Source organism: Physella acuta, unplaced genomic scaffold, assembly GCF_028476545.2.
Source record: "Physella acuta isolate Inbredline_101_S28 unplaced genomic scaffold, ASM2847654v3 ptg001046l, whole genome shotgun sequence".
Classification (NCBI taxonomy): domain Eukaryota; kingdom Metazoa; phylum Mollusca; class Gastropoda; family Physidae; genus Physella; species Physella acuta.
The window spans coordinates 167,600-194,960 of record NW_026732563.1 but is presented as its reverse complement, the minus strand read 5'-3'; the positions used below and the strand labels follow the sequence as shown (position 1 = coordinate 194,960).

At 39.2% G+C, this 27,361-nt stretch overlaps 1 protein-coding gene across 2 annotated transcripts; it reads left to right on the top strand.

Annotated features, from left to right (window-relative positions):
• The first annotated feature begins 1,314 nt into the window (after positions 1-1,314).
• On the top strand, positions 1,315-26,016 carry LOC131954985 (protein KIBRA). 2 transcript variants are annotated; one of them, XM_059318855.1, is made up of 25 exons: positions 1,315-1,545; positions 4,198-4,307; positions 4,486-4,580; positions 4,688-4,796; positions 4,899-5,058; positions 5,414-5,543; positions 14,542-14,664; positions 17,218-17,369; positions 18,005-18,169; positions 18,332-18,421; positions 18,507-18,697; positions 19,294-20,173; positions 20,504-20,569; positions 20,695-20,781; positions 20,929-21,112; positions 21,226-21,423; positions 21,878-21,978; positions 22,080-22,186; positions 22,292-22,392; positions 23,287-23,574; positions 23,742-23,837; positions 23,979-24,147; positions 24,261-24,334; positions 24,528-24,664; positions 25,135-26,016. In XM_059318855.1, the coding sequence occupies exons 1-25, from the start codon at positions 1,418-1,420 to the stop codon at positions 25,658-25,660; spliced, it is 4,467 nt and encodes a 1,488-aa protein (XP_059174838.1). In that variant the 5' UTR covers positions 1,315-1,417; the 3' UTR covers positions 25,661-26,016. The 2 variants fall into 2 exon arrangements, with proteins under 2 accessions (XP_059174838.1, XP_059174837.1); XM_059318854.1 differs by having other exon boundaries at positions 1,316-1,545; positions 22,292-22,404.
• The last annotated feature ends 1,345 nt before the right edge of the window (positions 26,017-27,361 follow it).

Genomic DNA, 27,361 nt, shown 5'->3' with positions numbered 1-27,361 from the left:
AAGCATCGTAAAACAATTATTTTAATCTGTTAAACTAATAAATGAGTTGATGTAAAATACACCATCAAGACAAGTGGGGGGGGGGGGGGCAGTGGGTTGATATTGTTACAAGACAAAACGGGTTCATGCCACAGAGGAAGCAATGCAGCGTCAAGCTGGATGACTATTTATAGATAACACAACATCATTACTCATTGTGTACAGTTTGACACCATTTTACAACAGGGGGAAGCTGCACATCAACTGAATGTTTACAGAGAAAATGGGTCGTTCATAAATCGATGTTTTGAAAAAAATTCAACAGCAATTTCGAGGGGTTTGGGGGGGTTGTAGTCATTTATTTGGGGGGGGGGGGGTCTTGCTTTTAGTGACGATGTGTGACGGAGGGGAGGGCGGAGGTAGAAATCGTCAAACAAAAGCGTAACGGTACGTCATTTGTGGAATAATTTGTTATAAATGTACTAATTTTTTTTTTAAATCCGCTTCTAGCAATTAACTGCATCGTTTTGCCCCAGATGTGTGTGTGAGTGTGTGTGTGTGTGTAAGTATCTTTGTACCTGGGGTGACAACCCGTGTTGTCAGTCCGAGTGAAACCTGACCTAGTGACGCCACTGATTGCAAATATATAATGAAATGTATGATATATATTTTTGGGGTAGGTCTTGGAAACCCAATATATCCGCCTTTAAGCCTTGGCTAATTGTTTGCTTACTAAACTTATAATATAGACTACTTTAGCAATTCAATTACACATCTTAAACAGGCTTTTGTCATTCCGTTGTTTGTTTTTTGTGGTTACATATATGACGTTTTTCATGCGACTCCACCCCCCCCCCCCCCCCCACCCCCACCCCCATTTCTTCTCTTTCTTTCCTAGCTGCATTCCTCATTCCTCAGTTAAGTTCTCCAACAATAAAAATAATAAATAAACACCTCTTGTGATTGGTTGGGATAAAAACGTACAGGTGTAGCTTTTGCTGTTTGTTTACTAATTAAAGTTTATTAAAGATAGTATTTTTAAATTATGCATGTCTGCCTACTATCACTATTTTGACGGTAGTTTTTAAAACGTCTAGCTTAGTTGTTAGTTTGTTTTGCAAAAGTATTTAAATGCAATAAATGTTTAGAGTCTCGTTAAAGATAGCAATGATAGTGCAAACATTCCCAGACCGTGTTGTTTCATTCAATCCGACCTTGCGAAGAGCGAGGGGTAGCATGCCAAGTATATTATTTTGCCTTCTATTCCTCCGAATGTTTTGCTGTTTAGGTATGCATGCCAATCTTTGAGAATAGGTTGGAGAAACACATCTCATTGGTTGACCTAGGTCACGTGACGTCACATATGTTAATAAGTACCAAGCAATATGGAGGACAGATATGTGTGAGAGTGTCTTAAACTAAAAAGTTTAGATGAAATATGCCAGAAAGAGGAAACGGGGACCTTCCCCTGCCCGAGGGATGGGAAAAAGCGGTTGATTACGATGGAAAAAGCTTCTTCATTGATCATATTAACCGAAGAACGACATGGATTGACCCTCGTGACAGGTAAAAATAGTTAACAACTGCGGTGGATAACTGTCTGACCAGATGCTGAGAATGTATTGAATGCAGAAATGAATGTGCATCTGCTGTTATGTTACTGTGTTACTGAAAATTACTTATGTAGTGTTAGATCTAGTCTAGTAGTTCCGTCTTTAAGTGGTACCATTATTATTAGATCTTGTTAATTGAGTACACTATTAAGATTCTAGATCTAACACTGCTACCGACTGAGCCTTCTGTCTTTTTTTAGCAACAACGTGTGTTCTGAAGAAAAAAAAAGGGGGGGGGGGGGGGAATCAACAGAATCAATCAGTAGCCTCTGTACTCAGTATTTTATAGATCTAAGTTTAAAGTTAAAGAATGCATTACTTTTCTCACATGGTGAATCTATTTCTGAGTCTATTGGTTCTCTGCTCCATGTCATGATTAAATTTAATGTCTCTATATTACTCTATGAGTCTATATACTAGTTTTTCTTACTATTTGTGAAATCTACTTAATTCTCAATTTAAACATGACAACTGAATAAAAAACGTCCATACTTTATCCTCTAGGCACTAAATTTGGGGGTTGTAGCGAGTTTAGACTAAATTATTGAATTTTAAATTTATTTGTCACTCACAGCTATGATATGACGGATCATCCATGACAACCTGGTTAAAAGTTGAAAGGTTTAACTTTTTAAGTGACCGTGAAATAGATCTAATTTTTTTTCACAAGAGAGTTCCTAAAAGTAGAATTGGCCCGTCTATCGTCGGGTAATATTTTTAGAGGAAAAAAATTTAAGAGAATGTCATCAGAAAAGAATTTAAAAAAAGAAAAGACAGAAGTGATGTTTGAATTCTTTTATTTCTTTAATTTTATGACATTTTTTATTGTACAAAAGAGCAAAATAAAAAACCATGCCAGGTAAACGTATCCATTCAAATAGCGGTCACGTGGTCAAAAAAAATAAAAAAAATGTGGTTGTCATTTCTCGGTCGATCTTATAAAAAAACGGTTGAAGATATTTGATTTATTTTTTCATAGAATGATAAAACTAATAATGCTTTACTATGGAAATCAATTTTGTGAGAGGGAGATCTATATTTAAAAAGTTAAATTATTTTGAATGACACCGACTTTAAATTTAGCCTACATTCCCCAAAGCAATTTCTGAAAATGCTTTTCTGGCATATTTAACCTTGCCACCTATAGCATGTTTTTATAACGTGAAAACCCGCCATTTTACTCGTGATAAACATTTTTAAAAGTAATTCTAAGAAGGTCTCTGGAACTAAGTCGAAAAACTCGCCGGAAGTCATGGTCCGATCCTTACGCCATGTTCTGGTTAGCAACGAAGGACGCTTTTAAGTTAGTGAGCCTCCCTACTATATACACTCATCTAGTCTAGAGTCTAGGACCTAAATCTAGATCTAGCTCTAGATTAAGAGCTAGATCTAGTAGACTACCTACCTGACATACACTATAAGTATAAAAGATAATTAAAGAATAGCCCTATTGCAGTGGCGTAGCGAGGTCGGGTGTCACCCGGTGCGGCACTTAATGGTGTCACCCCCCCCCCCCCCCAGAGGCATAGAGACCCTTCCCAGGGACAAACTTTCAAATTTTCGATTTGCACCCCCCCCCCCCTCAAACTTTCGATTTGCACACCCCCCCCCCCCCCCTCGAGTTTTTCTCTATATATTTTGCTATTTTTTGCCTTGGTGTCACCCCCCTAAATGGTGTCACCCGGTGCGGTCCGCACCCCCGCCCCCCCCCTCGCTACGCCCCTGCCCTATTGAATGTTACTATGGTAATATTTTGTTTAGTAATAAGTATAGTTAACTATTCTACGCTGGATCTTCTTTTAAAACAACAAAAACTAGATTTAAATACTAGCCAAAATGTGTGTAGATCTATCTATAATATAGGCCTATTAATAGCCTATTATGCCTATACCATCAATAAAAATCTAATGTCATGAAAATGGAATCTTCTTAAAAAGGATAGGAAGAAAGGATGGTTGGAAGTAAATTATATTTATAGCCCTGGTCTTAACTAATAGGTTATCCCTTTATATGCCAAGGTCAGTGAATCAGATGAACTCTACTTTATCTGCCCCATGTGTCTTGGGCACGAACGGATTAAGAAGAAGAAGATTGTTTACATCTTTAGCTTTAAGAGATTTAATCAGACTTTAAAAAAATAATGATATAAACTTTTGTAAATTTATTCATTTTATGTTTATTTTTCGTTGCCTTCTCACATACAGACATTACATATCTGTATCAGAAATTTAATTGATAGTGCACCATGACATTCTTTCAGCAATTGATTCATCTTTAACCTATGACCCATAAAATACTTCAAACTGATTAGTAACTGTGGGAATTCAATTGGCCCATATTTATCTATAACTACTATGTCTTTTGATCTTATCTTAGTATGTTTATCAGTTATTCGTTTTGGAATTTGGTGTTGACATTAAAATTTGTTTTAATAATCCAGACAATAATAGCAATCAAATTGTTTTAAAAATAATTCTGAAGTAGCAATAGATAAACACTGATAAAAGCTTTGACAGTGCATCATATTTTTAAAATGATGTAATGTTAATTGAGCTAATTATAACTTTATGTTTTAATTCAAATAAATTTTTAAAAATTTTAACAGGTATACGAAACCCCAGACATTTGCTGATTGTGTAGGGGATGAGTTACCCCTAGGATGGGAGGAAGCTTGTGATCCTAATGTTGGCATTTATTACATAAACCATATAAACCGTAAGTGTCATTTTGTTTCTATTTGAATTAAAAGACTCATGTTTTCTGTAATAAAATGCTATATTGTGTGAAGTTTTTGGTTGGTAGGTTAAATTGCTTGTATTATGTTGATAACATTCTTGTATGATCCTTGTTTCTTATTGTGTTTCTATGACTGTATAAATTTTGTTTTGAACAGAATCAAACCAGCTTGAAGATCCTCGAGTACAATGGAGGCAAGAACAAGAACATATGCTCAAAGAGTATCTTGTTACTGCGCAAGAAGATTTGGAGGTGAATAAGTGATGTTTAGAACAAAAATAATCTGACATTACTATATATAAAAAAATTTACACTAATAAATGCATTTGTTTAAATATTTAATTTTTTTTTTTTATCAGGCAAAAAAAGAAATCTATTCAATCAAAGAGCAGCGCCTTATGTTGGCCCAGGATGAGTTCCAACATTTGAATGATACCTTGTCAGGGTGGAAGTCTTCAAGGACTAGCTGTAAGTTCTGTACTTTCAGTTTTCTCATTGCCATTCTTAGTGCATGTATTATAACAATGGCTGTGAATTATTTATTTTTTTTAATTTTCTAACCAATTTCAGTGAATTCAAATTCAAGCGTCGGCAGCACAAAGTATGACCCTGACCTTTTAAAACAAGATGTGAATTTGGCTAAGAGTCGGGTGGCGAGGTTGAAGAGAGAGCTAGAGCAGATAGGTACAGAAATGGCATACAAGGAGAGAGGTGTGGAGACTCTTTCAACGTGAGTACCCATCATCCAAACATCTTAAAAAGTCAGTTAGTTTTATTTCGTAGCTAGATGTGCCTGATCTTAAATCAGACCACTAAAGCCAATATAATGGAATTGTATTTTTATCAAAACCGGTTGGGTTTATCAAAGCTAGAACTCTTATCTCAACAGCAATACTCGCAAAAAAAAAACTTAATAATTTATTTATTAGGTTTGTGTCTATTCGAAGAAGATCAGTGAAAAGATGCTTATAAAGCTATTTCTGCTAAAATTGAAAAATTAACTTCATGGGGGAAAAACTAAATGTAAATAGTTTTAGAAAAATGTTGTTTGGTGTAGTTTTTATTTTCCCTGTCTTTGGTTCCAGTGTTGGTCAGAAGCTGGAGTCTATATCAGGTGGCTATAGCCTGGAGGAAGCTCAAAGGATATTATCTGAGATCCGCCAGCTGCAGACTGAAATGTCTCATGGGGAGAAGGAGAAGAAAGACCTCATGCAGGTGAGTCACTGTACGCTTGCTTGACTTGACAATCACAAGCTTGTCTTTGGTTTTTTTTATCTTTGTGTCATTGGTAAATTGGAATACATTGTTGTTTTTTAACACTTTAGGGTGTTTTGGGAAATATTTGTCAGAACACTTATTTTTGTGCTGACATGTTATTTGTGGTTGATAAAATACCCTGTTGTTTAAAAGCAGCAAATTTCTATATTATAGTCGAATACAGGGCCTTGTGTGACTCTATTGTCAATAGAACTAGTAGGTGTTTTAGCAAAATTTATATTTGAGTTATAAATCATTAATCTCCTGTAATTTTAAACTACGACCTGGTGTATCCTTCACCTTCATAGTTTTTTTCTACATTTTTTATTTAATTCCGAATCCTTATAGCAGCTTCACCCTTGTATTACATGGGCTTGTCCCATTTGGGGTTGGAGGGGGGAATAGTTTTCTTTTATAAAACTAATATGTATCAATCACATACCCTTTTGCCTCAAACAGACACCCTAATTATTATACCTTTATATAGTGCTTAATAATTGAATATCATTTTTAAAAAATATGGCATGTAATATGTAAATGTGTGTATTCTGTCTGCTTCTGAGATGGCAACTCATAACATTCCACACAGTGGGAGAAATGTATGGTTAAAAATATGCAATGATTACACAATCATTTATTCTGTGTTATGTAAGGGCAAGATTTTCTAGTCACAAGAACTAGAATTTAAAATATCCGTCAGCTAACATTTAGGATGATCACATATGGTTATTTAGATATGGGTAGCTAGTGGGACACAAGAGTTATCCTACTATTGACTGCTGCAATTTATCTATGTTAGTGGTCGTTAGATTAAGTTCTTACAAATTCTGTCTTCAACTCTTGTCATTTAACCTTGCTTTGACTTATAAAAGCTTACTGCTATAAAAATTGAATTGACTGGGTAGTTGAGTGGTAGAGCTCTTGACTGCTAATCAGAAAGTCATGAGTTTGGTTCCTGGTCTCAATTCTGTAGAATGACCTAGAGTTCACCCAGCTCTAATGGGTACCTGACTCAAGTTAAGGAAACAAAGGCGGCTTGGCTTAGTGCTGACTACACCATCCCTCTGTATGCCAGGGTCCTGAAAACATAAACTCTACTGTATCTGCCCAATATGTCCTGCACACAAACTGGAAAAGATTAGATACAGTGGTTAACTTATTTTAACATGACTATTTTAATATGATTTTTTAGAGTTCAGTCAGATGTAACTTGTGAACATTAAAAATTTAGCTTTATTTCATCTGAGAATATTTTTTAACTTGTGGTTAGTGAATGCTTAGTTGTGTTGAATCTGTTCATTTTAAACCATTAAAAAATTAGTGTTTTTCTTTTTTGCATGTTTTATACTCTTAACATCTGTCATGATGCTAATCAATGGTGCCCTTCACTTGAGGCTCATTTACGTTTACCACTGGATATTATAAGTATCCTCATTTTTATTTATGGCAACAAAAATATGTGCCATGTTTAAATTGTATGATAAGTAAAGGACTACATAGTCATGTCAGTTTCAAGCGCTACATAGTCCAGTCCTACCTGTTTCAAGCCTACATAGTCATCATGTCCACTTTAAGGGCTACAGTCCTGACCTCTTGAATGGCTACATAGTCCTGTTTCAAGGGCTGACCATAAAACAATTGATATAGATATTATCAAGCGTTTTTAATCTAGTTTTTGGTGTGTAGGGTATAAAAGCGCCATGAAATTACCCTTACTGCCGTTACATAAATAAAATTGTATGTTGGTGGTGTCCCGTTATTTTTTTTAAACGTAGGGTAGCGGCATCCGTTATTTGTACCAATGTATACTTGCGGGCGTCACTGGATTAAAAGAACGTATGCTAGTGTTGTCCCTGAATTATAAAAAAAAAATGTACTAGTGGCGGCGTCTACTTATCTGGTGTGATAATGGACGTTCTGGAGCAGGCCGACTAATCAGCTGAGTAGGAATGCGGAATGAACATGGCCACGGCTGGTTACACACAGCAGGCTTATCTAAGTGGGGGATCTCTGTCGTCTGCTCTTTGACGGTACACAGCATGAGATATATCTGTATCGTAACCCCTTCTTACCTACAGCTAGTGTTGTTACTGGCTAGATGTCAGATGTAAACATGAACCTGTGTCTTAACCCTTTCCTACCTACAGCCAGTGTTGTTACTGGCTAGATGTCAGATGTAAACACGAACCTGTGTCTTAACCCCTTCCTACCTACAGCTAGTGTTGTTACTGGCTAGATGTCAGATGTAAACATGAACCTGTGTCTTAACCCCTTCCTACCTACAGCTAGTGTTGTTACTGGCTAGATGTCAGATGTAAACATGAACCTGTGTCTTAACCCCTTCCTACCTACAGCCAGTGTTGTTACTGGCTAGATGTCAGATGTAAACACGAACCTGTGTCTTAACCCCTTCCTACCTACAGCTAGTGTTGTTACTGGCTAAATGTCAGATGTAAACATGATCCTGTGTCTTAACCCCTTCCTACCTACAGCCAGTGTTGTTACTGGCTAGATGTCAGATGTAAACACGAACCTGTGTCTTAACCCCTTCCTACCTACAGCTAGTGTTGTTACTGGCTAAATGTCAGATGTAAACATCCACGTGAACATAGATGTCTTTATGTGCTTGCTATTCGATCTATTCACTTGATTTCTTTAACTCGCTGGGTCTCTACGGGTCATATGCTTGCTTTATACACTCAACTGTATGATTCGTTACATTACGTCTACCGGCACTTTTAAATAACCTTTGCAAAAGTTTTTTATGCTTAGGAAATACCCGATAGGCTCCCTTTTGAAAGTTGCCGAAAGATTTGTTAAAATTCTATTATCTATTAAACACCCACTTGTATGGTAACAAAAGCGGTATAAAACCAGTTTAAAATTGTCTTGGCTTCTTTCGATAAGCTGCTAGAATATAATTAGAAAGAAACGGAAATGGTTAAAGCTAACTTATTCCTCCTTATGGATGAAAACAAGCGCACGGCCCAAAGCTGGTCAGTCCACTGCTGAAATTGTGTTGAATTCCCAGTGGACGAAGACAACCGACATAGCCGACTTTTGAATAGCATCCTTCTACACTCATGTTACACAAATCTTGATCGTATACACAGTGGCAGTAGCGCAGTAAAGCATCGTGAGATTTGTTTGGGGGGGGGGGGGGGGGGGGGTTGATTAACACCCCCCCCCCCCCCCCCCCTGCATACGCAACTGGTTGTTCCACTCAAAAGACGCAGTTAACAGATTTGATTTCACGTGCTGGAACAGCTGTTGATCTACAATATACCGATTTTGTTCTATCCAGTTGTGCCTAAAAAAACAAGCGACAAACCTGTTTCTCTCCCTTCTTACCCAAAGTATGTCAATACATTGTAGCTAATGGTTCTTGTCATAAACAGGACTAAACGTTTTATGGCGGCCTAGAATTCCTGTTCTAGGTATAAAATGTTTAGTAACGCCGCGCATCTCCAGGAGCCGCGCTATCTTGCTTGTGTCCGATAAAAGAGATCTTCATTGTGATTACATACGTGCGTGTGTGTGAGTGCTGGTAGTGAAGAAAGGCTCGGTCTACCTGCCCCCACGTGTAGTGTACACGGCTATACACGCCACGAGTATCCCTCGACACATGTCTGGTCCGTGTAGGTAGGACAGCCCAGCCAACACGTTCCCCGGTGTGGACGTGTCTCCCTATGTTGACATTCGACCTCTGCACCCGCGCATCTATGACCCTGGTGGTGTCCTTAGTTTTCACACCTTACATACCTGCAGCGTGAGTCAGCTGGCGCCGGTGCTGTCTGGTTCCAGACTCAGGTGGCACGACTAGCTACGGTGGAATGCGCGGGGTAGGAGAGAGGGGGGGGGGGTGTTCTCCTCAATGTGAGTTAATGCTGGCTGATAATGGATGGTGAGTGTAATGGGATGGATGTCGTCTGTGTGTATGTCTGTCGGTTTTTGTGGCTTGACTCAATTGTATGTTTGACCCGCCTGACTGGACAGGTGCATGTCTGGCGTATTGGTCGGACCCAACTGTGCAGGAACCAGGTTAACGTTTATGATGTCGGTGAGCTTACTCCCACGCAACGCCGGGCACGTACGAAACGGTGCCCACACCTACCTGTCCATACATTTGACCAGATGCACGTGTAGCACTGACCAGTGTTCACGCTAACCGTTCCATGTCTAACTGATGGTATATCATTGGCTTTACAGTGGGCTCAATAGGAAGTGTCTAGGCTAGTTGACCACATTAAGCTTGACATATCTAGACCATTGGACCACTGTATTTATGTTTAGACCATTGGACCACAGTATGCTTGACCATATCTAGACCAGTGGACCGCCGTACGTTTGTCTAGACCAGTGGACCGCCGTACGTTTGTCTAGACCAGTGGGCCGCCGTACGTTTGCCTAGACCAGTGGACCGCCGTACGTTTGTCTAGACCAGTGGACCGCCGTACGTTTGTCTAGACCAGTGGACCGCCGTACGTTTGTCTAGACCAGTGGACCGCCGTACGTTTGTCTAGACCAGTGGACCGCCGTACGTTTGTCTAGACCAGTGGACCGCCGTACGTTTGTCTAGACCAGCGGACCGCCGTACGTTTGTCTAGACCAGCGGACCGTCGTACGTTTGTCTTGACCAGCGGATCGCCGTACGTTTGTCTAGACCAGTGGACCGCCGTACGTTTGTCTAGTAGACCAGTGGACCGCCGTACGTTTGTCTAGACCAGTGGACCGCCGTACGTTTGTCTAGTAGACCAGTGGACCGCCGTACGTTTGTCTAGACCAGTGGACCGCCGTATGTTTGTCTAGACCAGTGGACCGCCGTACGTTTGTCTAGTAGACCAGTGGACCACCGTACGTTTGTCTAGACCAGCGGACCGCCGTACGTCTAGACCAGTGGACCGCCGTACGTTTGTCTAGACCAGTGGACCGCCGTACGTTTGTCTAGACCAGTGGACCGCCGTACGTTTGTCTAGACCAGTGAACCGCCGTACGTCTAGACCAGTGGACCGCCGTACGTTTGTCTAGACCAGCGGACCGCCGTACGTTTGTCTAGACCTGTGGACCGCCGTACGTCTAGACCAGAGGCCCACAGTGTGCCCCCAGTAGCCCACGTAACACAGCTCTAGACCGAGTTTACCTAAAACATGCACCGAGATCTACCCCAACCTGTACAGCTTGTGTCGCCTATTTACTTGATACACCGCGCAGGCCATCGTCTCGTCTCCCCGCGCTACGTTAGAAAAACTGTGAAGCCTACGTTTATTTATTACACATTCCATTGCACAAATAAGATTAGTTGTAGTGGTGCTGGCATACCATGTTTAAAGTACAAGCACATTCGTCTACTCCAGGAAACATTCTTTGTTGATTTTTTTTTTAAAACTGATTATTCTCTTATTTATGCTAAGAAGAAATTGGTAGAAATAGCGGGGAAATCCGCGGTTCGGGTTGACAGGTATTTGACTGGGGAAGGGGGTGGGGGTGCTCTCGTTAAATCGGGTAAGCGTGCTACTGAGCGTGAGAACTCGGCGTGTGCCAAAAAGTAGATTATCTCTCACTCCTTTGTATGCCTTCTCGGCCAGCACGCTCTGTCTGTCTGAGTACCTGTCCTTATCAGCGCCGTAGGTCCCTTCAGATTGTCTTTTCACGGTTTCGCCCGGGGGTTATCTCCCCTTGGTTACGTAGTAAATAGATACTAATGAATGAGTTACCGCTCCTCTTTAACAACTTAATGGAATGTGAAATATTTTCAGTACCGCTACATTTGGATGGGGGGGAGGGAAGAGGCATGGCTTATCAGATTCAGTGTTTGTTTTGTGTACTACGTCATTTGTTTTTGCGAATCCTAACTAGTTTTGTTGTTGCCTAAATTGAGAGCTTGTGTCTTTTTTTTTTTTTTTTGTCTAGCTAGGTGGTCTATGTAGAATTTTTATTTTACAAATACTCCCATCAGTTTACTATTTGCAGGTGGGGTGGGGGGGGGGGGGGGGGGGTTAAATTGTAAACTGTAGATTTCATCTTTTAAAAAATATATCTGTAGATACTTGTGTCACTATGTTAGGATGTTATTTCCTGGTGGGATTTTCAGCATCTTATTGTGGTCATGTGGGTTTAAAAATAAACTTCCATTTATCTTTTTCTCTGTGCCAGGTTTTTGTTTTTGTTAGCCCTTGTCTTAGAGAACACAACTTTACCTCATAATTAGATCTGACAGAAGAAACTAATTAAGATGTCTGCTGCCCTAGACTTATTCCCCTTTGGGTTCTGTGTCATTGCGACTCTGTTGAAAGATGACATTTAGAATGTTGCAACTCTGTTGAAAGATGACATTTAGAATGTTGCAACTCTGTTGAAAGATGACATTTAGAATGTTGCAACTCTGTTGAAAGATGACATTTAGAATGGTGCAACTCTGTTGAAAGATGACATTCAGAAAGTTACGACTCAGTTGAAAGATGACATTCAGAAAGTTACAACTCAGTTGAAAGATGACATTCAGAAAGTTACGACTCTGTTGAATGGGGACGGAGTGGTCTAGCGTAGAGAGCTGGACTGCTAACCTGTTCGAGTTCGAATCCGGGTTCAAGTCAGTAGACCGTCCCTGATTCCATTCAACTCTGATGGGTACCTAACTCACGTTAGGGAGAGTAAAGGCAGCTGGGCATAGCGGCATAGTGCTGACCACACTATCTCTTCATATGCTGAGGTCACAGAAACAAGTGAACTCTACTTCACTTGCCCCATAGACCGTCAGGTTTGAAAGGGAAACTTACTCAGTTGAAAGATGACGTTCAGAATGTTGCTAATTTGATGAAAGATGACATTCAGAATGTTGCTAATTTGTTGAAAGATGACATTCAGAATGTTGCTAAATTGTTGAAGGATGACATTCAGAATGTTGCTAATTTGTTGAAAGATGACATTCAGAATGTTGCTAAATTGTTGAAGGATGACATTCAGAATGTTGCTAATTTGTTGAAGGATGACATTCAGAATGTTGCTAATTTGTTGAAAGATGACATTCAGAATGTTGCTAATTTGTTGAAAGATGACATTCAGAATGTTGCTAATTTGTTGAAGGATGATATTCAGAATGTTGCTAATTTGTTGAAAGATGACATTCAGAATGTTGCTAATTTGTTGAAGGATGACATTCAGAATGTTGCTAATTTGTTGAAGGATGACATTCAGAATGTTGCTAAATTGTTGAAGGATGACATTCAGAATGTTGCTAATTTGTTGAAAGATGACATTCAGAATGTTGCTAAATTGTTGAAGGATGACATTCAGAATGTTGCTAATTTGTTGAAAGATGACATTCAGAATGTTGCTAAATTGTTGAAGGATGACATTCAGAATGTTGCTAATTTGTTGAAAGATGACATTCAGAATGTTGCTAAATTGTTGAAGGATGACATTCAGAATGTTGCTAATTTGTTGAAAGATGACATTCAGAATGTTGCTAAATTGTTGAAGGATGACATTCAGAATGTTGCTAATTTGTTGAAGGATGACATTCAGAATGTTGCTAATTTGTTGAAAGATGACATTCAGAATGTTGCTAATTTGTTGAAAGATGACATTCAGAATGTTGCTAATTTGTTGAAAGATGGCATTCAGAATGTTGCTAATTTGTTGAAGGATGACATTCAGAATATTGCTAATTTGTTGAAAGATGACATTTAGTGTGTCCAGTCAGTCATGTTTTTAGCCAGGCCAGACAGTTGTGTTAAGTTTACGTGATAAAATTATTTATAGGCAAGTTACAAAATTCTATCCCAAGACCATTTTTTGGTCTTCTTGATAGATTTATCAGGCCTACTGTCATTTTTGTTAAATTAGGAATCATCAGTCATTTTTTTGTCACTTGTTTGATTATGAGTTTTTAGTTATAGTGTCACTTTTCATTGATTATGAGTTGTCAGAATTATTGTTACTTTTAAAAACAAAAGTACAAATGTAAATGTCACTATAATCAAACTAGGTGCTTATAAAGTCTGATGTTAATTTTAAGTGTCTAGAATCACATTCCTAACTAGTGTATTCTACTGTCAGATTTTTTATTTATAATAAAGTAACCTTGTACATTAGCATAATGCAGATGCCATCTTGTTTTATGGTTTCATTTTTAGCCTTATAATTTATCTCGAGCCTTCTTGTGTGTTACACATTGACGGGGTCATGCAGCAGTTTTACACAAGCTAGCTGACTTTTTAAAAATGTCTTCATTCATAGCTCAGTGCAATCTTCATTCACGCACCAAGGTACAGGAGTTATCTTTTGTGACAGGAAGTGTTCCGCCTCTCCCTATTTCATTTAAAAACTCACCACATCTAAGGCCAGTGTACATAAAGAGTATCTGTGGCTATAAAACAAGGTTCCCTCTCAGCTGCACCATATCAGTCCTGCCTCTAAACATTTTATAAATTAGTCTATTCATAACTTGCTCCAAACATGCAAAGTTGTTAGGTTTTTTTTTTTTATGTCTGCAGCACCAACATAGGACAACTAGCTTGACATTTTGTAGGCTGGTGCTGTACTTATCTACCATTTTTATGTTTTTAAAAAAGTAAAGTTACAATTTCAGTAGAGTGTTACGAAATGTTGGTAACAAAATGTTGTTACTTTTATAAGTAACAATACTGCATGGTTGTATGGTATAGTTGATCCAGCTCTGATGGGTACCTGACTCATGTTAGGTAAAGTAAAGGTGACTGAAGTCACAGAAGTAGGTGAACTCTACTTTACTTGTTCATCGAGTGTCATGTGATTGTTAGAAAGGGATCTTTACTTACTTTTGATAGTACAATAGGGTTTAAACAATATTGTAGTGACTGTTATCTCATTCCTCATTCTTTTCTTGTTTCTGTTAACTAAAGCCAATTTGTGTGATAATTAAACGAAATGATGTTGTAATTGGTTGACATAGAAAGATGGTTTTTTTTTCTTCCAGTCTCTTGTCAGACTGAAGGAAGATCTGATGCGAAGAGCCAGTGGGTCCTCCCCTGATGTGTCGACCTTATCTCTGGCCCAGGACAGGCTGGACATGGCCTCTCAAACAGACCTAAGAGGAGAGGTAGGTCACTCAAACTGTCATGGTCCCTGTCAACTGTATATACATCCCATCATAATGACATGTTCCCTGTCAAACTGTATGGTGTGTAGTACATCCCATCACACTGTCATGTTCCCTGTCAAACTGTATGGTGTGTAGTACATCCCATCACACTGTCATGTTCCCTGTCAAACTGTATGGTGTGTAGTACATCCCATCACACTGTCATGGTCCCTGTCAACTGTATGGTGTGTAGTACATCCCATCACACTGTCATGTTCCCTGTCAAACTGTATGGTGTGTAGTACATCCCATCACACTGTCATGTTCCCTGTCAAACTGTATGGTGTGTAGTACATCCCATCACACTGTCTTGTTCCCTGTCAAACTGTATGGTGTGTAGTACATCCATCATACTGTCATGTTCCCTGTCAACTGTATGGTGTGTAGTACATCCCATCACACTGTCATGTTCCCTGTCAAACTGTATGGTGTGTAGTACATCCCATCACACTGTCATGTTCCCTGTCAAACTGTATGGTGTGTAGTACATCCCATCACACTGTCATGTTCCCTGTCAAACTGTATGGTGTGTAGTACATCCCATCACACTGTCATGTTCCCTGTCAAACTGTATGGTGTGTGGTACATCCCATCACACTGTCATGTTCCCTGTCAACTGTATGGTGTGTAGTACATCCCATCACACTGTCATGTTCCCTGTCAACTGTATGGTGTGTAGTACATCCCATCACACTGTCATGTTCCCTGTCAAATTGTATGGTGTGTAGTACATCCCATCACACTGTCATGTTCCCTGTCAAATTGTATGGTGTGTAGTACATCCATCACACTGTCATGTTCCCTGTCAACTGTATGGTGTGTAGTACATCCCATCATAATGTCATGTTCCCTGTCAAACTGTATGGTGTGTAGTACATCCATCACACTGTCATGTTCCCTGTCAACTGTATGGTGTGTAGTACATCCCATCACACTGTCATGTTCCCTGTCACATTGTTTGGTGTGTAGTACATCTCATCACACTGTCATGTTCCCTGTCAAACTGTATGGTGTGTAGTACATCCCATCACACTGTCATGTTCCCTGTCAAATTGTATGGTGTGTAGTACATCCCATCACACTGTCATGTTCCCTGTCAACTGTATGGTGTGTAGTACATCCCATCACACTGTCATGTTCCCTGTCAAATTGTATGGTGTGTAGTACATCCATCACACTGTCATGTTCCCTGTCAACTGTATGGTGTGTAGTACATCCATCACACTGTCATGTTCCCTGTCAACTGTATGGTGTGTAGTACATCCCATCACACTGTCATGTTCCCTGTCAAATTGTATGGTGTGTAGTACATCTCATCACACTGTCATGTTCCCTGTCAAACTGTATGGTGTGTAGTACATCCCATCACACTGTCATGTTCCCTGTCAAATTGTATGGTGTGTAGTACATCCCATCACACTGTCATGTTCCCTGTCAACTGTATGGTGTGTAGTACATCCCATCACACTGTCATGTTCCCTGTCAAATTGTATGGTGTGTAGTACATCCCATCACACTGTCATGTTCCCTGTCAACTGTATGGTGTGTAGTACATCCATCACACTGTCATGGTCCATGTCAAACTGTATGGTGTGTAGTACATCCATCATACTGTCATGTTCCCTGTCAACTGTATGGTGTGTAGTACATCCCATCACACTGTCATGTTCCCTGTCAACTGTATGGTGTGTAGTACATCCATCATACTGTCATGTTCCCTGTCAACTGTATGGTGTGTAGTACATCCATCACACTGTCATGGTCCATGTCAAACTGTATGGTGTGTAGTACATCCATCATACTGTCATGTTCCCTGTCAACTGTATGGTGTGTAGTACATCCCATCACACTGTCATGTTCCCTGTCAACTGTATGGTGTGTAGTACATCCATCATACTGTCATGTTCCCTGTCAACTGTATGGTGTGTAGTACATCCCATCACACTGTCATGTTCCCTGTCAAACTATGGTGTGTATTACATCCCATCATAATGTCATGTTCCCTGTCAAACTATGGTGTGTATTACATCCCATCATAATGTCATGTTCCCTGTCAAACTATGGTGTGTATTACATCCCATCATAATGTCATGTTCCCTGTCAAACTGTATGTTGTGTGGTTCATCCTGTTTCCATTATAGAACAAAATCCAAATTTTTTTCAGGCATTCAGCTACATCTTTACTATTATTTATTTATAAGAAACAACAATTTTATTTTAAAAATATCCCAATAGGACTTTGAAATTACATTTCTGTCTCCAACATGTTTAGAATTTCCTCAATGCAGCTTTAGGCTTATTTTAATAGTGTTGGAGTTGACAGTCTATCACTTTAATGTGTGATCAGATTTCATAGCTGCTGCCCTTTTTTCTAATGTCAGAATAAATTAAGACATAAATCTGGACCATGTAACTGTTTGTGTGAATACCTTAGTGCAGTAGGTTTCTCTAGCTCATATAGCACTGCATTGTGCTGGTGTTTTCATTTCAACAATTGGCTCTGTCTTTCAGTTTGGATTGAACCATTCCCGACTGCTGGCTGAGAAGACAAGAATGAGACTGCAATATGATGAAGCCCAGAAAAAAATGGGAGAGCTTAAGTTTCGTTTGGCCAACATTGAAGACAAAATGTTGCCAGGTCAGCCAGAGTCAGACCGTGACAGGTATGCCATTGTGTAAAGCTTGGCTGGGGATTTTTTCCTTTAGGTGTATGGTTATGTGAGGGTTGGCTAGAGATTTTTTGCTTTAGATGAACAGTTATATTAGGCTTGGCTGGGGGTATTTTGGTTTTAGTGTATGGGTATGACAAGCATGGCTGGGGATTTTTTTGCTTAAGGTGTATGGTTAAATTACTCTTGGCAACAATTTTTATGCACAAGCATTTGACAAGGCAGTGGTTTGTCACTGCATACCATTCACTATATTTATATCTGCCATCAGATTGTTTTTGGTGTTTACTTGATTTTTACCTACTGCTGATTTGTTCGTCTTTTGTAAATCTGTATACTGAACTTATCTAATTTTAAATAATCTAAGTAAGCGACACCTTTTAAACAAACTTAATCATGGTACAGTTCTCCCATTCAGATTAAACTTGCTTGCACAGGAAAATCCCAAAACTATTTTAGATGTTGTTAATGTCTATTTTTAAATTTTCTTCTTACCGCATTCTTGTTGGGTGGGGGTTCTTATTTATTAATTAAACATCCTATTATCTAAAAAAAAAAATATAAATTAAGGTTGAATTCTAAACTACAAACTTAAAAGAATGTGACAAAGAAAGTTTTTTTTTACCCAGGTTGTTATTGCTGCAAGAAAAAGAGCAACTGTTAAGAGAGTTGCGCAGCATTGACCCTAAAGGTCGCAGTGAGGATGAGATGTTGACAGTTCGACAAAGAATAAATAAACTTGAGCATGATCTCAGACATGCCCAAGAAATTTCTAATAAACAAATTCAACAGAGGTAAGTTGACTGACTAGCTCTTGCTCGCTCTTCTCAATATTGCTGACGAAAAACCATTCACCAGGATGTCTTGTGTGTAAGCTTTGTATAAAAGGAAAATATTGATTACTTAACAAAAGAATGCCTGTAATGTAATATGTACTGTGTTTCCTCCATATGCAGGATAACTTTACATGATGAGAAGGCTTCCATCTTACACCAGCTGTCTGAGACAACTAAACTAACTTCCTACCTGGAGTCACAGCTCAGAAGGTACAGTTGACTTGACTTTCTAGTTCACACCCAGGATTGTTAGGTTTGAACAAATGTGTTAATTCCTGCATTGTTTCCTCACCAGCCTGTCCCTGAGCACCTTGTCTGTCTCCTCCGGGTCCAGCCTCGGCTCTCTTGGGTCACTCTCTGCTGGTAGTCGAGGCTCCCTCAACTCGTTATCCACCATGGATATTTACAATGCTGGCCAGATGACTGGATCATCAGGGGAGGTTAACCTGCAAGAGTTACATCAGCGAGTAGAGAAGCTTCTTCAAGGTACCACACTTTGAAATTGCTCTCAAGTTTATTTGGGGGGGGGGGGGTGGGGGGGGGGGGGTCGGAATATATTGCTTAAGTATTTATTTTTTAATTCATTGCTTAAATTCTGTTGTTGGTTTTATCTATATATATAATTCTCTTCTGGGAGACGCTAGAAAACAAGCTGTAAACGCGCTCCCTACCATCCCCACCCCTACATGGTCTTAGTGAGCTGTGGTTCACGCTATGTTTACCTTCGTGGAGTCTGGTTTAGTGACGGCTATTAGGGGCAGATAATTTAGTTTGAAACGATTTTAAACGTTGGGGGAAGGGGGGGTTATGGTCCTTAACGAGCTACTTATAGTGTTTTAAAGAAATATTTTCAGTATCAGCGTTGGTACTGTCGAATTCACAAATTATGAATTACTGAAAAGTAGAAAAAAAACAACTAAATAGTGGCGTATGTTATGCCGCGGGCCGGCTCGGATATATATAATGCTTAAAGACTGGCTTTTGTGCAAATAATGCTAAAATATGAGAATGCTATAGTTGTTCCATCATTAGTAATTCGGCAGTCAATGCACTAAATGAAATATTGTTTTTTGTCTTCCCAGGTCACAGCATGTCCCCCATCCATGAGACTTTGACCATACTCCCACAGGATGATGTGACTGAGGCCGCCACATCAAATTACATGCAGTCTGTCCTGCTGGGCACCCACGAGCTGACAGACAACAGCAACAACATGCTGTCCAACAGCCACCCTGGCCTGGCTGGCATCCTCAACAACAATGGACTTATCACTAACAGTTTACTCAGTGCTATTTCTAACCATGGATCTGTTGTGTCTTCTAAATCATCCCTTACAACATCGTCAGCCTCCCCACCGGTGTCCCCGCTTTACGGCTTCGGCCCGCCCCCCAGCTACGAGCAACACATGAGTGCATTAGAACAACGCCACGTCCCCTTCCAGCAGCTGTTGCAGCACCAGCACCAGATGCACCCTGTTAACGGCAGCCCTGCTGTCACGGACAACTTGAAATGGCTTGTGGGTTCTGGGGCATCAAACTTGGAGCAATCAAAACAGACTGAACTTTCTCCACTCATAAACCCGTTTAGCAATGTAAATACTATGCAAATGACTGGTCATGTGCCTCAAGATATTTTAAAGACAAACTTTAGTGATCCTTGCTTTGCCTCTAGTTTATCAACGGAGACGAGTTCTGGTTTAGATAACAGTAGTCATACACAGCACCAGACGTTAGTAAACCAGAATACCAGCACAAGCGAGGGCCACGCCCCAGCACCTGCTTACATCTCCCGGCACTCCCAGAATGTTGAGTCTATGGTGAACCCCCCATTGAGTCCCATCAGTGAGAGCAGTTCTGGGGTTGGCAACAACCTGTCTGGTGGCAACACCAGGAGTGTGTCTGCGGCTGTCAGTGACGAGTCTGTTGCTGGAGACAGTGGAGTCTTTGAGGCCTCTGTTAAAAGGTCAGATCACAAACTTTTTTTTATTGCACTGGTTTTTTATTTTTTAAATAGAAAGTTTGAATGTCGGATACTTAGATTTTTATTACATAGGTTTTGTTTTAATTGAAAAGCTGCCAGCTTGAATGTCTTTCTCCATAGTACTTTAAGCACATCATGATAAGTTGCACTAGGAGCATACAGCTTTAATGCCAGGAGGTTTTTGAAAAACTTCTAATATCGTTTATTTGATTGCTCTAGTTGTTTTGTTTCTCTTTTGTTATATTTTTTTTTTATAATTGCTTAACTTTTTAAACTTGTCTTTGAATTAATGTTTAAAATTTAACTTTACAGAACAGGTTATATTGACAAAGTATTGGAAAGCAATCTGGAAAGTGCACAAATACAAATCAAACTTAAGTAAGTATTCAATCAATTGCTCACTTGGCATTACATAAGTCTACACTAATTATCTTAATGTCATTACTGAAAGCTGTACTTTTACATTGTGTATGGATGATAATGCTTTAAAAACTATTCTCTAGATATGAAGGATTGGATCACCAGCTGATAGTTGGCATTGAGCAGGGGCGTAACCTTAGTGTTTTACCCTTCCCTAAAGACAGCAGTGTGTAAGTTCTGTTTAAAAACATTTTCATATCATTTTACCAAATCTGTTAGTAATTCTTACCACTGTTCAAGTTGCTTTCAATTTTTATGATTTAATACAGTTGTTTGGTTATCATGTCAGCTGATTATAAACATACATCTGACTGCAGGTTTATCAAAGCAGCCTTGCTGCCTATCCAGACAAGTTGCATGTCCACAAAACCCCTGGCAGACACCAAATCTCCCAAGTTTTCTGAGACATTCAGCTTCTCCATCCCAGAACACAAGCTTTACTCCAAAACCCTCCAGGTGCATGTCTGGAGCCTCAGCCCAGAGAAGAAAGAGGAGTGTTTAGTGAGTTCCTCATTTATACCTCTACCTCATTACATTTTTTTTTCTGATGATCTTTTTTCTTATACAAGTTATGTTATATATATTTATATAAATATTTATTTTTCTACAACTAGGGTTGTGCGCAGGTTAGCCTTGCAGACTTTGACCCTCTGTCCGTCTCTATACATTGGTACAATGTGTTGAGCTTCCGTTTCATGCAGTCAGAGATGAAGGCTCAGGGGACGACCTTGCCTAGTGTAAGTGGACACTCACAGCCATCCTCCAGCAGTAGTTCAGAAGATCCTAAACTAACTTTACTTCAATCCAAACAGGTATCTATCATTATCTTTTTTAAGTGTTGAATACATTGTGAACATTTAATCATTTTTACATATGACTTTAACCAGCAGGTTCTAAAACTTTCTGTCACAGCACCCCTCCTGAAAAGCCATAAAATCTTGGTGCTTCCACATCCCCTCTCATTCAGTAAAATAAAAACATTTTTACCCAAATAACAGAACAAATACCTGTGGCCAAATAGCTTTGAAACCAGAATGAAAATAACTTATGACAATGCGATTGGATAGCTAACGAAATCAAAATGTACTTATTATGCTACGAGTTATGATTTCGTCAAAGAATTTTTTTGACACTTCCCCTAGCATTACCTTTCAAGTTTAGAAATCTTTATTCTGAGGGATAAAATATTTTTGGCTCTGAAAAATAGTACAAAAAACTTTCGTATAATTAGATATTTTTACCTAGGTTTCATTGTTTATTTACCAGAAAGAAACACAGGACAGAATTCATCAGTTACTTGAAGCTTCATCTGCTAAGCTGCGACAAGCAACAGTAAACGATGATCAGTCCTCAGACTCTGGAAGAAGGTGGGTACCCTTCTCTTTCTGTTTCTAATTGATTATTTTTTTTAAAGTTAAAAATATGTTTATAGAATGACATCCATAATGAATGTGACATGTTTGTACAGGGACTCAACCAAGTCTGCCCACCCATTGATTGTTTCTTTAAAAGAAGAGAGTAGTGACGAGTCCACCATTATTTCATCTCAGACGTCCACCTTAACCAGGAACCATGGTAAGCTAATAAAACAAGAAAGCTGGTCATCATAGTTAATAGCATGTTACCATCTCTTGGGTACCATCTACTTTGTCTGTACCACAAACCATTTGCTACCCACAGGCCCTGAGGACATGAAAAATCACAGATTTGACAGCCCTCACATACAGGATGGGCTGGATGATGATGACGAAGATGATGATGAAGAGGAGGAAGATGAAAAGGTTACAGAATTTGTAGGCATATTTTTGTCACTTATTTATGAAAGTGTTATATGTTATCTTTTTACATACAATGAAAAGTCAATGTGGGGTACACTAAGGTTGTGTCTACCAAATGTATACTAGTTTCATTTTCACTAGAATTCTTCTCTGTGAGAGGCCTGTTCAAATAACGGTCAGATAAACATACCTAAAACATACTATTGTCCTGAAAATTAAGGGTTTCAATTCACCTTAAATGTATTATGATTAAATTTAAAATGGTGTTAACAACAGATCATCAGTAGGGAGGTATTCATTTAGGGAATCAAAAAGGGTAAATCAACAATCTATCATCTAGCCCAGGGGTCTCCAAACTTTTCAGTCCGAGGGCCGCATTAATTATCAAATTTCAGTTCGGGGGCCAACTTCTTCCAGGAAAGTCTTTGATTTTTCTGGGCAAAGTTCCTCTGCCATCACCATCAAACGGTTTTTCCGTGGACAAATAAATCTCCGCGGGCCGGATGAGAGGACATCGCGGGCCGCATCCGGCCCGCGGGCCGTAGTTTGGAGACCCCTGATCTAGCCAGACATAATTTTCTCTAATTCACCTGAAGTCCTCCATGACAGAGTTAGTTCTCTTGTACTGGGATACTCAGGTTCATCAATGCAACTTTTTTATTAACCATAGAATACTTTATCACTTTAAGAATACTTTAAATTGGATATGAGGTTCTATGTTTTGTCACAGTAGTTCAAATTGTTTTATTATAATTACTGAGTAGTGCTTCAATGGGGGGGGGAGGGGGGGGATGTACAACATTTAGGATTTTAATTTTAAAAATGAGAGTTTTATATTGGCTGGTTAAGATGTAAATGATTGTGCTATTTATTTATTCTCTTTAATCACTTGAACAGGATCAAGACTATGCTGAGATGATACAGGAGGTGTTGAATGAACTGGCTGAGTCAGTGGATCATTACGATGATGATGAGTTGACCGAGTCTGTGGATGGTCAGCTGAACATCAAGTGTGACAAGGAGACCAACACTGAAGTAGGGGAGTACAGGCTGCGTGAGATTAGGGCCTCTCACCACCATCACCAGCCACAGAGGCACGCCAGCACCCTGAGGAGCAGCACCATAAGGCGCTCACAGACATTCTCACCCACCTGCCGACAACAGCCTCCTGGTTATGTCTGCAAGGTAAGCACAAATTTACTGGAGGCCTCAACCTTCATTTATAGACAGGATTAGTGATGGCCAATTGTTTATCTAAAGAAAAGAAAATTTCTAGCTTAACCCATTTTTTTTTTTACTGAAATGTCTTGAAAAAAAATTTTGTTCTCTAAACACAAGTTATTTTATTACAGTTAAACCGCAGTGATAGTGATAGCTCAATGCCTCTATACAAGAAAACAACTTTCCAGAGAAATACTATGAGCAGGCGTAGTCTTCGTTGGAAAAGGGTAAGTTGTTTTGTTTTATTGCTGTTCAGTTTAGTTAAGCATTTTGTTTTTTTTCATCAATACGTTTGAGTATTAGGCCAAGTTTCATAAGCAATAACTATACTTACATCAATATTCTAAAATGGTGGTGTTTACTTTCAGGCGGATGGTTCAATAGCTATAATGCCTATATCAAGCCAGTTACCATTCCGAACATCCCTGGACTTGGAGTTGGACCTTCAGGCTTCCCACACTAGGCTGTCACACTTAAATGATGAAATCACCAGGTTAAAAGAACTTAAGCGAACTTTGGAAGATTCAAAAAACAAAGGTTAGTATTCATTTCTCTAGTGTTTTATTTGGTCTTGTGGTGTCAGTCAGTACTTGAGTCTGTTCAGTACTGTGTTCTTTAGTTTACTAAAAATGTGTGATTTTCTTGAACAGGAGAATGGGAGTTGCCAGACTGGCTTTCTGAAAATGAGAAATTTCATCGCCTCCTGACCATGGCAGAAAAATTGGTACGTCATTTTAAAATAGATAATGCAAAAAAATTATTTTTATATTGGTCTTGATCTAAAGTATGTGTTAGATTTATTGATTCCACTTGTAACCAGCATTTAATGGTGGTATTACTTATACAGTACTCATGTTATTAATTTTTGTGTCCTCATCTAAAATTTCATTGGGTGTTGATTTTTAATTTATTTACAGCACACATCAGCCCCTGGGGATAAAAAAGAATACATTTCCAAGCAAGATAAAAGGGCAGAACACCTTATGAGGAAAGTCACCAAGGAGGTGCAGAGGATGAGGCAGGGCACACAGCAGTCCAGGTCTTTTAATTTTAGGTGAGTGGCTGTTTTTGTGACAGCCTTATTTACAGCAGAAAGGGTCTTGTACATACTTAACAAGTAAATCTTGTTGAATCACGTCTCATTTTATTTTTTACACCTAGAATATATTCTGACCAGATGATCCTGTAGTATTATTTCGCTTCCCAGAATCAGACTATTCTAAATCCAGTTTTTAAAAATGTTCACAAAAAAGCTTTAAAATTGTGTTTTCTATTTTTATAGTAAGCATACGCTAAAGTAGAATTGTTGTGTAATAATGGTGAGAGGTATCACCAGTGATTTTTTTTTCACCATTATATACCTTGGTAGATTTAAAACATAATGGTGTGTAAATGTTGGGGGAAAATCTTGAATTAGAACCGTCTGGATTTGTTGAAGAGAATAATTTAACTTAGCACCAGAAATGACATTTGAATGAAAACAAGTGTAGTCGAGGTGATTTGAATTGTGTATTCTATTTGCAGGGAGAAGATGGCATTTTTTACCAGTGTCAACATGGATGTACCAGTGATACCAACTGAGGTTCTCAAACCCGCTGCTCGTCTCCCAGCCAGAGATGACCGGTCCCTGTCCTCCCAGACAAGAGATGACCGGCCATTGTCCAGTCACACATCACGCTCATCCTCAACTTCATCCCTGCTGCAGATGGCCTACAGCAGCCCCAGCCCACTGGACACCAGTACATCAGCGCTTGCCCCGCCCAAACTGTCAGGGGCAGCTAACTCTGCACAGGTCATGGAGAATGGCCAGGAGAGTTACAGAACTTTAACAAATCAAAAAGACCTTTTACCATATGCAGTCAATGGGATATCATCACCACTCACCAGATTAACTGACACATCATTCTTAAACAAACTGGTCATGAATCAAAAACTGATGACCACAAACTCCCCCCAGAACCATGCACCTGTTACTAGTGATACAACGAGAAGTATTGATCAAACCATTGGTTCATTTTTCTTGGATAATCGCATTGGTGAAGAAGTATGAGTCAGATGGAGACTTGAGATAAATCATCTGCACCTGGTCATGTCTACCCTAGACAGCCCAAGGATACTTTCGCTGCAATTCTGACAGTAGTGTTTGGGATCTACTTCCTGCAGAGTAGAGACAGCGGTTCATTGGTCAGTCTGTTAGTAAAGACAGCAGTTCATTAATCTACTGCTGTACTCTCATGGATGTGCTGTAAGTCATGTACAATGACTAGAGTTGTTCAGTTTGTTACCGTCATGTACAGTGAACAGGTCTATTGTTTACTTATCACTATCATCTACAGTCAACAGTTATATTAAGAAGTCACCCTCATGTACCATTTTTTAGGCTTGTCATCTACATTTCACGGTTCCATTATTTAAACTTGTCACCTACAGTAAACAGTGCCATTGTTTAGACTTATCACCTACACCCATTGTTTAGGTCAGCCACCATATTCCAGCCTGTAGATATTCCCTGAGAGAACTAGTCCTGTTGTTGACCCTATCAGAGATGTTTATTCACTGTGATCCATGTTTGTTTAGTTTTTTAAAGGGATATCATCTCGCATTTTGTTTTTAAAGGGACATTATACCTGTATATTTAAACGATCACTTTTTACTTTGTTGCTTTAAGTTGCTTTGTTGGGTTGTTGAAAACCCAAACTACTACATGAGGTTTTTTTTTTTTAGTAATAGAATTTCTACCTCACTGTCTTGTTGAAACCTAAGAATAGATAGTAGAGAATGTCCTTATATGAATATTTAAAGATTGCAAGTAAAAATTGTGCTGTCTCTAGAAGTGTTATTATCCTGCATGTAAAACAGGACAGCCAGGCTTTGTTACTAGTGCTTGTGACTCTTCCTTTGTGACAAGGCTGTGTTTATTGATTTCAAGTTTTGTTGAAGAAAAATGTCGGTGAAATGATCAAAGTTAATAAGTACATAATTAGCTAGGTTTTTTTTTTTTTTTGTTGTTACTGCGATCGGTTGTTTCTTGTTTTTCAAACAATTGTTGATAATTCTTGGATGGTGCTAACAAAGTTAGGTGGTACTGCTGGAGGCTGATTGGTTGGGTGCTACTGTACACTAAATTCTTCGGAGCAGCTAGACGAGAACGGATTCAATCAAATACAAATATTTTCTGTCATTGTTTTATGAGCGTAACCTGAAAATGTATTCACCATGTGTTTGACAAAATCTTATTTGAAAGAAGTTCTTGTGGCAGTGTTATGGCAGTGATTCTAGCTTGTACAGTCTTTAAAGAAAGAACTTGGTGGACGTCCACCTCCCATCATTGTATATAGTTATCAATTGGTTACTCATATTGCAATTATGATTTTGCTGGTCAAAATTATAACCCATAATTTTCTGTTGATTGTTGATGTAGCATTTTTTTTTTCTTTGATGGTCAGTTTGTTATTCATTACATTCTCTTTAGCCAGGCATTGTTGGATTGTTTCATATTGTTGATGCTCCTTGTTTTTTATCTACCTAGCCACTATATTTGTGCCAGTCTTCAAACCATTTTTTGCCTTAAACTTTAGAGACTGGCTGAATGAGGTCCTGGCTTCCTTTTTGTTTTCCCCAAGCTGAGGTTTGAACTCTTACCCTGTGGCTATTGCAGCCAGAGGCTGTGCCATATGAATGACTGAAATGTTTGAGTGCTGGTAGTTGCATTGTACTCCAGACAGACAGCAACCCCTTCACTATACTAGAA